The sequence below is a fragment of the Panthera leo genome, chromosome B4 (assembly GCF_018350215.1).
Source record: "Panthera leo isolate Ple1 chromosome B4, P.leo_Ple1_pat1.1, whole genome shotgun sequence".
Taxonomy (NCBI): Eukaryota; Metazoa; Chordata; class Mammalia; order Carnivora; family Felidae; genus Panthera; species Panthera leo.
This window is the reverse complement of record NC_056685.1, coordinates 102,399,178-102,414,600: the sequence shown is the minus strand read 5'-3', so window position 1 is coordinate 102,414,600 and position 15,423 is coordinate 102,399,178. Positions and strand designations below refer to the sequence as shown.

The following is a 15,423-nucleotide window of genomic DNA, read 5'->3' as shown; positions in this document are numbered from 1 at the left end:
TTCTAAAAAAATGCATTCTTAGTACACTGCATGCCTCAGTGGTGCATTAACATTTATTTTATTAAATAGACATTTAATGTTTATAACATTAATAAACATTAAATGTTTAATAAAATTATGATATAAATATATCAGGAGTTTAGGAGTAAGAAAAGTGTATGTGTAGTTAGTATAAGAGGGTTAAATTTTCTTTTTCTGTATTAGAAAGTCAACAAAGTATGTCTAAAAATGGAGAAATCAAGAAGTAGAATAACTGATAAGAGCATTAAAATAAATATGAAGGGCACCTGGGTTGAGAGTTTGACTCTTAATTTCAGCTCCAGTAATGATCTCATAGTTTGTGGGATCGAGCCCAGCTTTGGGTTCTGTGCTGATGTTGCTGAGCCTGCTTGGGATTCTCTCTCCCTCTCTCTCGCATCCCCCCCCCCCATACACACACACACACGCACACACACACACACACACACACACACACACACTCTCTCTCTCTCTCAAAATAAATACATTAAAAATAAATATGAAGATTCATATTAGCAGAAAGAGATATAAGAATTCAAAAATTTGGGTAGGATTTTGGGAGTGGGAAGGCTAAGTAGGGGATTGCTGCCTTTTGGCCTTTTGTTATAATTCTTACAGAACTAAAGTATTTACATTTAAAGACTATGTACATGTAATATTTTGATTTTAGAGGATGAATTGCATATGTTCCAGAAATATTTGCTTTGAAGGCATAACGGCTCAATATTCTATTAATTATTTCAACACCATAAAAAGGCTATTTCACACCATAGCTAATCCACTCTCTGAAAAACATTAAGTAAGACTTAACATTTAGAGTAAGTTTCATTCTGACCTATTAATATGAATTTTTTTTATTTGTTAGTATCATCTTATTTCCCTTTATTATTTAAGGGCAAGTGTATCACCAAAATTAGTTATTTTAGAGCCAGCTCAGAAATTCTCAACTGGGGAAGATTTTTCCCTGCAGGGAACATTTGGCAAAGTCACAACTGGGGGTGAGGGCCAACTATTGGTATCTAGTGAATGCAAGCCAAGAATGCTGCTAAACATCCTACAGTGGACAGGACAAACCCTAAAGAATTATCTATTCTTAAATGTCAATAGTGCCATGGTTGAGAAACCAAGCTCCGAGTCTTTGAGGATTATTTCATCAGAATGCTAAACATAAAGATTGATGATATGCAAACATTTTGCAATTTAGGACTGACTCAGCTAAATATCTTGATGCAAGGCTGGAAGCAGTCTGGCTGTAAAATACATCTTTGGAAGTGAGAATGGTAAGGTAAAGACAAAAGGTATAATAAATGATAACAATAATAATACACAGTGCTTTGTACCTCAATAATCTCTTTCATCCATGGTTCCTAGGGCACTTTATAGACTAATAATAACTACTTTGGTACTCATATACTACCTTTTATCCAAGGATCTCAGATGCCTTCACAACACTCTCACAATGTAGGAAGTATCATTATCCCCATTTTATATGTAAGTAAACAGAGGCACAAAAGTTAAGCAACTTGCCCAAAGCCACAGGAGTCAGGAGTATCCAATTCCTGACTCAGAGCCTATTAATACTAAGAGATCCAGTCTGAGAGTGCAGTGGTAAGTGTTATTCTAGTTCATTCTATGTCTCATTTTCAAATGAATATTGTGTATTCAGTACGTAATCTTTCTGCCTGCCTTCTCCCCTCAACGCCACCCCCCCCCCCCCACTTTTTAGAGACCAAAGACTGCTTGATATCCATTTACTAATAAAAGGGATTATATTTACTGAATGCCTTCCTTGAACCAAGTACATAGTGTCAAGTCTTATAATAGCTTAAAACTTTATGCTGTTGTTGCTGATTTTGTAGTAAAGAAAGCGGAGTTTCAGAGAATTCAAACACCACATCCAAGCTCTCTCAGCTACTTATGTATTTATGTTCAGGCGCACTGTATCCTCTTTCTGCTATATCCAGCAGCCCTTCCAGGTGAAAATCCTTTGGTAAGTTACAAAGTATATTAATGTGAATCTGCTTAATGCCCAACTCTCCTTCTACCCCCTTAAAACCCAGAAAACAAAATACTGTAGTGACTCTGTAAAGGAGGGATTTCAGGTGGCAAACCCAGGTTGTTACCAGCTAGGCTCAGCCTTTTAAACCAATTCCCAAGGAAGGCCTTTGATTTTCTAAGGATTTTTTTCCAGAGCCCTCTCACTGTTATGCATGTTTCACCCCAAAAGCCAGACCAAAGACCAGAACTCTGTGACTTTCCCTCTGAGAAATAAATAGCATGTAAATCACTGTCTCCCGATCTTATTTTTGTGGCAGGCACGCACTGATTGCCCACCCACCATGTGCCACCTGGGCAAAACAGGAATACTAAGTAGGAATAAAGATTTATGTTAGGTAAGAGTGTGACTCAGGGCTCGCCTACTTTTTTTTTTTTTTTTTTCTTTTTTTACAAAATGGTGACCTGGCATTTGTAGCCCAGGACAATGATGTGCCCTGACACCACTTGTATGTAGTGAGGTCTGTCCCTTCAGGTGTGGGACAGTGGCAGTCCACGCAGCCCTGATCCAGAAATGTTAAATGACTTGCATCTGAGGAGAAGATACACTGCCTGGTATGTTAAGAGAACAGAGAAGTAAGAGTCAATCACGGCACCAGCCCACATGAAATCAGCATCAACGCAGCTTTCATAACTGGATAGGGAGCTTTGCTGCTAAATTCACGCTCTGTAAAGAGGTGTAGAGACAGGGCTAAAAGGAGAATTCCAAATAGGAATGGGATGCCAATGCAATACACTGGCAAAATGAGTTTTTAGTTTTCTCCAGCAAGCCTAAGATAATTGATAATTCACTGATAATGTAAGCCCCTCTTTCTTTCAGCTGACCCTTTCACCCAGAGACCACAGACTTTTCTCAGAAGGAAGTGTTTGGGTTTGTTTCTTTTTTTTTACTGCTCTTCTGCCTGCCACCCTGGTACATCTGAAAAGCGGGCAGCGACCAGGAAAAGTGACGCGCGACTCTTTTCCCATCCTGGCTAGTCAGGCCTGAATCATCACAAGTTGACTGCATTTTCCCCCTCGGCCAGCAGCCTTCGAGATTTTCCCTCGAAGAATATGTCTTGTACTTAAAAGGAAGAGTGGTGGGAGACGGGGAGGCGGAGAAGAGGACCGGGGTGAAGGGCGTGGAGGGCCGTCCCGCCCGGAGTCGGAGCCGCCGCGGGGCCGCGAGCCCAGGAATGTGCGGTCGGACAGGCGGGCGCGGGGCGGGCTGCAGCGGCGGGCGGGACGAGGCGGCGCGCACCTGAGCGACGGGGGCGGGGCGTCGGCGGGCACGAACCCCCCCCCCCCCCCCCCCCCCCCCCCCCACCCCGCCCCTCACTGCGCGCCGCGCCCCTCGCGCGCCGTCTCGGCCCTTTCCGCCCGCGCTTCGGCGCCGCTCGGCTCCCCTCCCGCCCCTCGCTCCCTCCCTCTTTCCCTCCCTCCTGGCCGGGGAGAGTCGCGAGCTCCGGCCGCGAGTTTGCCGCAGCTCCTTCCGCGCCACCGCGTCGGCTCACCTGGGCGCCGACTCCCAGACCCGCGCCTCGTCCCCCCAAACTCCCCCCAGGTAAGGGGCTGCCCGCGCTCGACCCGCGCGCCCGTCCTCCCGAAGCGGCTGGACAACTGGTGTGTGTGCGCGTCCAGCCTCCTCTGCGAGCCGCCCAGGGGCTTCGCGCCTCGCCCAGGCTTGAAGGTGTTGGTGGCGGGGACCTTGGGCCGACGGTGGCCGCAGCGAGGGGCAGGAGAGGCGGCGAGCCGACAGGTGGCGGGGTCTGGCCCCGGTCCCCTTACCGCCGCAGGCGCAGACCCCGGTGGGGATGGGGCGGGCGGGCCGGGGGTGGGGACAGTCCCTTTCTCCTCCCCTCGAGGGGCGGCGATCGCCGGGCCCGCCGTGTAGGTGCGTCGGAGAAACTTTGCAGGGTGGGGACTCTGCAGCCACTTGCCGCCGGGGACTGGTCGCCGCGCTGTGCGGGGGCGGGGGGCTCCGAGACGGGTCGCGGGGGCAGCCCCTCAGGCCAGGCGAGGACCTTAACGCTTCCCTTCCCCGCCCCCTTTTGTGTTTCCCCTCAGACCCGCCGGCCGCTGGGGGAGCCGCGGCCGCCCCCGCGCCCGGGGGTCGTTCCCTCGCATCCTCCGGGCCGCGGGAGGGCAGAGGCGGCGGCGGCCGGAGCCGGGCCGGGCGGCCTGAGGTGAGAGCCCGGCCGGCCCCGCTGGGAATATGGCGACCGGTGGCTACCGGACCGGCGGCAGCGGCGGCAGCACCACCGACTTCCTGGAGGAGTGGAAGGCGAAGCGCGAGAAGATGCGCGCCAAGCAGAACCCCCCGGGCCCGGCCGCCCCGGGCGGGGGCAGCAGTGACGCGAGCGGGAAGCCCCCGGCGGGGGGTTTGGGCACCTCGGCCGCCGCCGCGGCCAACGAGCTCAACAACAACCTCCCGGGCGGCGCGGCCGCACCTGCCGCCCCGGCTCCGGGGGCGTGAACTGCGCCGTGGGCCCCGCGGCGCTGCCCCGCTCCGCCCCCGGCCCCCGGCGGCCCGAGGACGAGCCGCCTCCCACCGCCGCGGCCGCGATCTCCGCCTCGGGGGCACCGCCGGCCCGGGGCGACGACGAGGAGCGGGACGGCGCCCAGGACAAGGGCAAGAGCTCGGGCCCCAGTGCCAGGAAGGGCAAGGGGCAGATCGAGAAGAGAAAGCTGCGCGAGAAGCGTCGCTCCACCGGCGTGGTCAACATCCCCGCGGCAGAGGTGAGCGGGCGGGGGGCCGCGGAGGGAGCTTCCCGGGGCCCCGGGGGCAGAGGTTCCCCACTCCAGCTAGTACTTTTATCCTTTCGCTGAGTTATGCAGGCCGAGGGTGATGGAGTTTTACTGTGAGCAAATGCTTCCTGGGAAGTTCCCCAAACGCAAAGTAGGACACGTGCTTTTCAGGCTTCCTGGCTGAGGTCTCCGATTCAGGATCCTTCTTTACATTGGTGGAAAGACTACTCGTGGTTCCAGGACTTGCCCGCTTAGGGTTGTTTGTTTCTGCTTCATCAGTTAGAAAAATTGATTAATGGTGATGACGACATACGCTGTTTAGTTTCCCACGTGCCCCTCGGAAGTTATCAGATTGTTTATCTCTTTTCTCTTGACAGTGTTTAATACCACCTGTAAAGAAACGTGGCCTTAGCACTGTGCGAGACAGCTTTATCTTTCAGTGTATCCAAGATGAGTGTATCTGAATGAGTGTATGCACTGTTTCATATCTAAGCCAGCTTTTGGGAAGAGCGCTCCCCATCTCACACACACACACACACACACACACACACACACACACACACACACACGCGCGCGCGCGCGCACAGTTTATTCTGAGTGGTATTTAGGACAATAGGAATGCTGTAACAACCCACAGTTCTTTTTGCTAAGACGATCTTTCCGTGTATTTAAGTATTTGGCTCTGCGTATTCTGGAAAACATTTGTGGTAGGGTTTTTGTTTTTGTTTTGTATTTTTGAGCAGTCTCAACATTCCTGCAGGCAGCAACGTCTTTCTATTAGAGTGAGTGGTGAAACATTTTTACTTAGTGTGTAACCGCACCTATCTCTACCCTCAAAAAATTTTTTTCTAAGCAAATTTTGGTTACTTGAATAGAAGTGCACGAGTTTTGGGAAGTGATTCCACAACCTTGTTTCACCCAAAGAAGTTGTATCATTTTCTCATTGGCTCATTAGGTTTTACTCTTAAAAAAAAATTTTTTTTTTTTTTTTACTTGTGGCCTTGTAATGTATTCAACTTTGATACCTAGTTAATAATTAATAAGAATATGCTAACTTCAGTTGTGGTTCAAGTAAAAACATTCAGAGTAAGCTAGGGTATATGTCAAACATACCCAGCTTTTTAAGTGTTAATATGATTTCCATACCTGGAAAATCACAGTTTGTCTTTGAAGGGTATATTTTTATATGCATGTTTCAGCGAGATTTTATCAGCCAGCAAAACTGTCCTCTGTGGTTTGCTACTTGCACAAAAGATCTGTTATTCATTAAATTGCTTTAAAAGGAATTCATGAGAGTGGTAATCAAATTTCTAGGGTTTTTTGTTTTTTTTTTTTTTTTTTTTTTTTTTTGGTTGTTGTTGTTGTTAAAAATATGAAGATTAAGGGGAAACTAAAGACAGGGCTCTGGAAAAGCTACATTCCTCAACTTTATTTTTAAAAGTAGCTGATGGTCCAAATAAAAGAATTAGTCATTTTCAGTCTTTTCCTCATTGTTCATCTGACAGGGGTCTTATTTTGGGAAATATCTTGGCAGATGTTAAACTTCATTTTTTGTCAGGCTGCTTGCACTAGAATTGTTACTTCTCCAGTACCTTTTTTGTTTTTGTTTTTAACAAGCATTATGTTTACCGGGGGAAATAAGTGTGGTGTATCATGCGAGATCCTAAGAAACATCCATTGTTAATGCTCCTGCTTTGGGTTAGGGAACATAGTGCTGAGAATGTAGATCACTCCCCACTACAATTGAGTCTAATACTCTGGAATGTTTTTCGTTTGGGTGTTGGCAACTCCTAAATTTAATCTTCCTTAAAAACAAACAACCCAGGGTACCATTTTTTTTTGTCTGTGGAATTTGAACCTTTTTTATTGAATAGAGAGTTGAGGACTGCTTTCTTTTTGTGGTAACTATGGCTCTATCTGTTGCTGTAGGACGCAACAAAACATGGTAATGTTTTAACGCAGTACCTAATTAGCAGGCATACTTCTTGAGTGCCTTCTCATATTTTCGTAAAAACAGCTTAAGTCGTTCAGATTATTTTAATAGTGGTAAATATATGACACAAAACTTTAAAGATGGGCCAGCTTTATATTCTTCAGGTTGTATTTTTAGAATTGTGTGCCATTCATTTCTCCTAGTAGTTTCAACATTGAGAATGTCAGTTGGTGTGGAGTTTCTTGTGTAATGTAGCACTATTGGTTTAAGAAGTCATATCATATTTTATAAAGTTTTCAGGTGTGTAAATATCAGAAAAGCAGAAAATTATTAATCTGTCAACATTCAGAAATAGACTTGTATTATATGTGATGTTGAGAAAGACTCTCTTATTTTCAGACAGTATTCTCAACCAAGTTTCTATTAGGAAAGTAGCATATAATTCATATGCAAAAGCCTATTTTTGTGGTTGATAAACATTAAGTTCCATCAGGAAGTATTTATTAAACATCTGTTTGACACATTCACTGTGACTTTCATTAACTTATCTTACTAATTACAGAATATTATAAAATTTGTTGTAAAGGCTACCTGACAACAGCTAAAGATATCACAAACAGCAACAAGATAATATTAGCAAGGATGCAGGTCTCAAACTAGATGTGATGGATGGGGATGGGAAGCTGGGTGGGATAGTACTTGTGATGACTGTAATAAAAAGTGCAAATATACAGATGCTTATTAGTGAGACAAACTTTAGTTGTTCTTGATTACTAAGTTAGAGATTAAAAAAATGTTTTTTTCCCTAAATTTTTACTTTGTCTACTTTTTGGGGGGAATAGCTCAAATTGGATAATTTGGCTGTTCTTGCCAGTAATTTTGGTATACGTTTAATAGATCAGTCAGATCTTTATTACATGTCTGTGTTCAGGCAGTATGGTAAGGGCTGTGGAAAAAAAAACAAGAAGAGTAAGGCAGTGTATATTCTCAAGGAGCAGGGCTATAATCCTGGAAGAAGGATAAGGCATAATTATATGAAAAAACTTAAGTACTGAGTTAACAATTGAAAAGCCATCTTAACACAGCAAATTGTTTATTAGAAATATTTTATGTGTAGGGGTGCCTGGCTGGCTTAGTCAGTGGAGCATGTGACTCTTGATCTCAGGGCTGTGAGTTAGAGCCCCACATTGGGGTATGGACATCACTTAAAAATCTGAAAAAAAAAAAGTTTTGTGTTTAGGGGGAAGAGGTGATTGGGGCTGAGAGAAGCTACTGGTGATGAGGCTTTTGGGCTGAGACTTACATTTCTGTACCTATATATTTATACACACGTGTATACATACTTACGGTGTTTTAAATCTGAGTGTAGTGGTTCTTAATTGTGGAAGTGCATTAATATCATGTGAGGATCTTAAAAAAATGCTCCTCATGCAGAATACTTGCCCTCTCCCTCCCTGAGCCTCTTTTGATTTAATGGGTCTGGGATGGATCCCAGGCATCAATATTTTGATAAGCTTCTCATGTGATTCTACTGTGAGTCAGGGTTAAGAACTATTGGGCTGCAGTCTGGGGATACGGAAATCAATAGGACACAGGCCTTGCCCACAGGGCCTCTCAAGTAATATAGGGAACTGTGGTAAGTACAGTGTTTAATGCAGGCTGAGCAGGGTACCTAACCTAAGGAAGACGGGGATAGTTGAGGAAGGGTTCCTAGGCAGTACCACCCCTGTTTTCAGAGTGCTTGTGAAGTTATTGCCACTGAATAGGTTTGCATGAGTGGGTTAATGGAGGTGGTTAATAAAATATTTCAATAGGTAAGGTCAAATGATACTAAAATTTTGATTTAAATACAAAGTTAACACGTATTGAAACTTACTATTTTCATAGTGGTTGGCTACAGTACTTTGTTGTTTTAATTAATGCTCACAGCAATCCCATGTGGTAGTTACAGTTTCTCTTTATATCCTCATTTCCAGAGGAGAAAATGGAGGCTTGAAGAGCTTAAATGACTCAGGATCACATGGAAAGTGAATAAGTGGTAGAGCAGTATTTTCAGTGTGTGTGTGTGTGTGTGTGTGTGTGTGTGCCTGTGTGTGCGCGCGCGCGCGTGCGTGTGTGCGTGCGTGCGTGTGTGCGCGCGCTTGTGTGCGCATCTTGGGAGAGCGAGATTTTTAAGAATTAATTTTTAATAAAATATTAAAAGAATTAATTTTTAAGAATTAGCCAATTTTGCAATATATAGCTTGTTTTCCTATAACTTTTTATTTTTTCTATAATTTTTTATTAGAGGTTATCTTAAATAATTTAAACCTCTGAATGGAGAAAACAGTAAAAGGAACTGATTAGAAATTAAGGTCAAATATGTAGGCTCAGAGATTGCTTCTGACCGTCTATAGTTTACTTGGCAAAATTTTGAACACCAGGCTATCAGCACAATCTATTTTTGGCTAGAAGTCAGAAAATATGAATCTTTGTTTTTACATAAGTGATATGTTGTTTTTCTGTCAAGATGGAGTTAAAACACCTACTCCATAGTTTGAAGGAGCATTTAATATATAGAAAGCATTTTTAAGTGAGCACAATTTTAAGTCATAATTATTCAGCGTATTTGTTGAACATTATATGGGACAAGTTCGACTAAGTAAACCATGTGAATCCAGGTAGATTAAGAAATGCCTTTGGTATGCCCATTATATACCAGACTGTCTACCTTTCTATGTGATGAGTCAGAAGAGGAACTAATAGTGACTCAGGGTTGGAGAAAATTGGGCTTGTGAATAGGGTAGATCTAGCATAAACACCAAGGCTACTTAGTAAGATACTAAGCCCAGTTTTCCTAAATGTGTGAACTCATTGGTAAGGTAAATTGAAAATGGAATATTATCAGGATTTATAATGAGTTGTGTAAGCTGAGAGGTCTTTTTCCATAAAAATAATTATGTAACTAAGTAGATGACATTTATGGTGTGCTTATTAAGTGCTAGGCACTGTTCTGAGCACTGTACATGTGTTGGTGCATTTAATTCTCACTACAACCCTTTGGGAAAATGGGGCAGAGAGAGTAAGTTACTTACTTGCCTGAAGTTACCTACACGGTAAGAAGCAGAGTAGAGATAGTCTGCTTTTAAAGCCTTGTGCTTAATAACTGTTCTATATTTCAGTGTATTATATACTATATACCTAGTTTAAGAAAGACAAAGATTATTTTAGGAGTAAAATGTAAAATTAGTCATTTATATTACTAATAAAATTTGAGAATAGCCCTATAATGAAAGGCAGATAAGGTGGGACTTTATTGGGAAAAATTGGCAGCAAATAAACAGGAACAGTGGCATCAGAATTCTTATTTAAAATCGCTATCAAGTTGGTGGCTTTATTTATGTTCTTTATTATTTCTACATTGGTTTTTACCACCTGTGATATAGGCCAGAAAATAATTATGCTATTTAATAGTAATACTAATACATGTCTTAGAAGTTTGAAATGATTGGCAAATATAGGAGTTTGAAATCTTCTGAGTGCTTTTTTTCTTTTTAAAAAGTAAGATAAAATTCATATACCATAGAATTAATCCTTTAAGATATTCAGTTCAGTGGATTTTTGGTATATTCACAAAATTGTGCTCTGAGTGCTTTTATATTTTCATCTTAATTTTTCATTATGTATTTAGAACCCATGGAACCTAAGTTTTATCTTCCCACCGTATAAAATGCAGCAGAGTCAAATAATTCAGTGTCAGCTTTTCCTGCATTTCACAGAGAACATGAAATAATTGTAGCATTTTCTCAGTTTTTTGTTTTTTTGTTGTTGTTAAAAGCCTGGATATTATTTAAATTTATTTTATTAAATTTTTTTATTGTTTATTTATTTATTTTGGGAGAGAGAGCATGAGCAGGGGAGAGGCAGAGAGAGAGCATGAGCAGGGGAGAGGCAGAGAGAGAGGGAGAGAGAGAATCCCAAGCAGACTCAACTCTGTCACTGCAGAGCTCCACATGGAGTTTGAAGTCACAAACTGTGAGATCATGACCTGATCTGAAACCAGGAGCTAGACACTTAACTGACTGAGCCACCCAGGCACCCCGTATTTTATTTTTTTATTTTAGAGAGAGAGGGAGTGAGTGGGGGAGAGGGGCAGAGGAAGAGATTGAGAATCTTTTTTTTTTAATTAAAAAAATTTTTTTTAATGTTTATTTTTATTTTTGAGAGAGAGAGACAGAGTGCGAACCAGGGAGGGGGAGAGAGAGAGAGAGAGAGAGAGAGGGAGAGAGAGACACAGAATCCTAAGTAGCAGGCTCCAGGCTCCCAGCTGTCAGCACAGATCCCCATGAGGGGCTCAAACCCATGAACTGTGAGATCATGATGTGAGCTGAAATCGGACCCTTAACCGACTGAGGCACCCAGGTGTCCAGAGAGAGAATCTTAAGCAGGCTCCATGCTTAGCATGGAGCCTGACATGGGGCTCGATCCCACTACCCTGGGATCATGACATGAGCTGAAATTAAGAGTCACATGCTTAACCAATTGAGCCACCCAGGCACCTTGGTTTTATGTTTCTTAAAACTTAGACACCTACTACCACTTGTTTGTGGTATAGGAGTTTAGTATAAGAGGTATTTAACTTAACTGAATGTAAAATTTCTAATTTATTTAAAATTTTACATGTCTTTCATGGAGATCTGCAAAGCTCTACTATCTAAACATTTGGGAACTTTGATTCAAAGTAAAAATGGAGTATTAAACCACCTAAAACCTTAGTCATGTTACTTAAATCAGTGTCTTAAAAGATGTGGCTGGGGGGGCGTTATGGGGATGGGGACAACCTGTACCAGTATCACCTGCATTGTTTATTTAAAATGCAGATTTCTGGGATCCACTTTAGTCTGGGAACAGGGAGGGGTTACCTGAGACTGCAGACTTTTAAAATTTTCTTGAGTCTTGTAATTCTGAAGTTTGAGTGTACTTAATGTCCTGTACTGGTTTACTGATCTGTCAAATGAAATTGATACTGATTATCTAACAGGATTGTTACATGAATCAAAATAGTGTTAAAAATGTTCTTAAAATGATAAATTACAGCTACTGTGTAGGTTATAGTGATAACTAATTGTTGATGTCTAATGGAAATTTCTTATTGGGATGTTGAAAATTCATTTTTTTCCTGTTAATTAAAAACTTCATAGACATTTTAACAGAGACAGCTTGAGCTACTTGGAAATTCAAAGCACCCTAAACATTTAGGTAATATCATATAGTTAGTGCAAAATGTTGTGTTTGCCTTGCTTCTTGTCCTGATTTTGTTAGAAGCCTAGACAACAGGAAAAAAAAAAAAAAGAAAAACCTCTAACACTTAATATATAATTTAAACTTCACTTTCATTCATCTTTCTTTCTTTTTTTTTTTTTTTTTTTTTAATGTATATTTGTTAGAGAGAGAGAGAGTACATGAGCAGAGGAGGGGCAGAGAGAGGGTGACACAGAATCAGAAGCAGGCTCTAGGCTCTGAGCTGTCAGCACAGAGCCCGACATGGGGTTTGAAGCCAGGAACTGTGAGTTCATGACCTGAGCCGAAGTCAGACGCTTAACCGACTGAGCCACCCAGGCACCCCTCATTTTTCATTTTTACATATATTTAAGAGAAAGTGTATAATTATGTTTTTAAATGTATTTAATAATTAGTTAACACTCTTAAAACAGATTTTTTTCTATCTTATCAAAATATTCCCAAGTGTATGACTTTTTCTCTTTTGTTTACTACTCTCACATATTAAATCCATAGGCATTCTTAGCTAGCTAATTGATTCTTAAAGTATTTGGTTATTGCTGAGGGAGCTTTCAGTTTAAATCTCAGGCATTTGTGTTCATAGCCATACACCTACTGGTATAGAGTCAAACCTTAGCCATCTATCATGCTCTCCTTGAGTTACTTAAAAATATACTAGGCACCATGTCTGAATGATATTGTAAGAATATTTAATTTCTTAAAGTAACAAAATTGTATACCTCAAAGGTAGAAACTGCTCCAAGTTCAAAACCTCGCATATGAAAATTGGATAATAAACGTTTATTCTGTGATCATCTTTTTTTAAATAGTTTTTTTTTTAAAGTTTGTTTATCTAATTTGAGAGAGAGAGAGCACAGCAGCAGAAGGGCAGAGAGAGAGAGAGAGGTTGAGAGAGAGAATCCCAAGCAAGCTCTGTGCTGTCAGCTCAGAGCCACACACAGGGCTCAATCCCGGGAACCATGAGATCATGACCTGAGCTGAAACCAAGAGTCAGACACGTCACCGACTGAGCCACCCAGGTGCCCCTGTGTTTCACGTTCTTGACAAGACTTCTTGACATCCTATAGTGCAAGCAAGCAAAAGTTGATCCACACCAAACTTATATAATCTTTAATTTTTCCTTCTGTTAAAACGAATGTGTTTTTCCTTGTGGAAATACAAGAAAAGTTAGAGAAACATCACCTGTTATCTTATTCTTATTTCTGATTTTTTTTCTGTATCTACATAAAAATTGGAATCACATCATATAGATTTGTGTATTTAGTATTTAATCATGAGTATTTTTATGGTGTTACTCTTCGAAAATAAGTATGGATTTTTAAATGATTAGTTTCCAGTGTATAATATAGGGATTATTATTATTATTTTTTGTATTGTGGTAAAATGATACAAATATAAAATCTTAACCATTTTTAAGTGTACATTCATTGGTATTAAATACATTCATATTATTGTGCAACCATCATCACTATCCATTCCATAACTCTTTCCGTGTTGTAAAACTGAAACTCTATACCTGTTAAACAGTAACTCCCCATTCAACCCTCCCCCATCCCTTGGCAACTACCATTATACTTTCTGTCTTTAGGGATGGATATGTTTGTGTTACTTGATATTAAAATACTTAGGCATCACTTCATTGGTAAAGGACTCTACTACTACTTCTCCCTATTATGTACCTGCTGATTGGCAGATAAGTAAGTTGTCTTAAGATAAACAGCAATATGGTTTTTTCTTTTCATGTATTCTGTTTCCTGAAACATTCTTCAAGACAAGAGTTTGGGTCTTTCAAAGTGTCTCATAGGTACTAGGACCTTCAGATAATTGTGAGGGAAGCCCATTTTTCTTTCTTTTTTTTTTTTTTAATCTTCTCTATAGTCTTTGATTTCATTGGGAAATTGGTGATTAGAGTTGCAGTAATTATAAGTGTAAGTTATAGCTCAACATAAAAGTTCCTAAAACTCATCATATATGCAAAATCACACAAAACTACAGGACATACAGAAAAATGGAGTGTAGGGGCATAACACTCAAAATGTTTTCAGTCACATGTAAAAAGATACAAACTTAATGAAGACTAGCAGCACAATTTTACACATGTTAAATGATTAAGAAATACATAAATGCTACATTGATTATGACACTTGACCTCAAAACAGACCTGAGTTTGCTTATAGAAGTGGGTGTTAAAAGGGTGGCAATTTGTGAAGTGTTGGAGGAAGGGTTATCTGAAATTGGACTGAAACTGTAACACCACATGTGGATGGGTATGGCTTGTAACACAAGGAGTGAACTGGCAGATGTTTGAGATGTGTGCATTCTGTGTGTTTCTGGGACACTGTGTTTGTTGCATTATCTGTGGTTAGTGTTTCTTTCAGTTGGGCATAATGCAAATGCAAAATTAGTATTATGCTCAACTTCCTAATGTATCAGTTGCATTGGAACAAATCCAGTTTTCTTAACAAATATTTTAGTGTATATGTATATACCCACATGGATACATCTATCTGTATGTTTATGTGCACATCCACATTCATCTGTCCAAAATATGTGAAATGGTGGCTTGATAAGATCAAGTAATGAGATGGAAAAGGACTAGGGAGCAGATGTCACTAGAGATGAGAATACTTTCTTAAGAGTGTATTAATACTAAAAAATATACTGATTGCTAGGGCAATGGTAGCAGAAAAGGAAAGGAATAGATGGATTGAGAGGTATTTCACTGATACTAGAAAATTACATAACAATGCTTTGAGCTGGAAAATTTATCCTCAGCCTTCTTCCCTTTAGCTGAGTATAGCACACACCTACCCTCTGTCCTCCAGAGCTAACTGTACCCTGCTTACTGTGTAAATCTTGCCTATTTTTTTTCTTTCTTTCTTAAATACTTGTCCTCTCCCTCTTGGTTCATCTTGCCATGAAGAAATGTTCTCTTAATTCTGGTTTACCTTCCACTTAACTTTTCTTAATTGCTCAATTTAAAGGCCTTGTTTTCATGTGCTCACCCCCATTACCTTGCTCATTTCCTGCTACCTAATTGAAACTGATCTCTTCAAGGTTGCTTGTGACTTCCTAATGGCCAAATGAGATAGCTGCTGCTTTTTTTTTTTTTTAATTTTTAAAAATGTTTGATTATTTTTTGAGAGAGTGCAAGTCAGGGAGGTGCAGAGAGAAGGGGACAGAGTATCAGATGTGGGCTTTGTGCTGACAGCAACAAGCCCAATGTGGGGTTCAAACTCACCTCAAGATCACGACCTGAGCTGAACTCTTGATGCTCAACTAACTGAGCCACCTACGTGCCCCTGGCTTTTCTACTTTCAACCTGTTTGATTCCTCTGTAATATTTGCCCCTGTCATTCCTCTCCCTTTGATACTACAGCAGTTTTGTTAGATTCTCGTTTACTTGGTTT

The 15,423-nt window shown here is 41.3% G+C and overlaps 1 protein-coding gene across 1 annotated transcript in view; it reads left to right on the top strand.

Moving 5' to 3' along the window:
- Positions 1–4,170: 4,170 nt before the first annotated feature.
- The window catches only part of PAWR (pro-apoptotic WT1 regulator), a 136,473-nt gene continuing 125,220 nt past the window's right edge, over positions 4,171–15,423 (top strand). The window contains 2 exon segments of the mRNA XM_042947240.1: positions 4,171–4,505; positions 4,508–4,791. Coding sequence (XP_042803174.1) covers positions 4,268–4,505; positions 4,508–4,791 — 522 coding nt within the window. The 5' untranslated portion in view covers positions 4,171–4,267.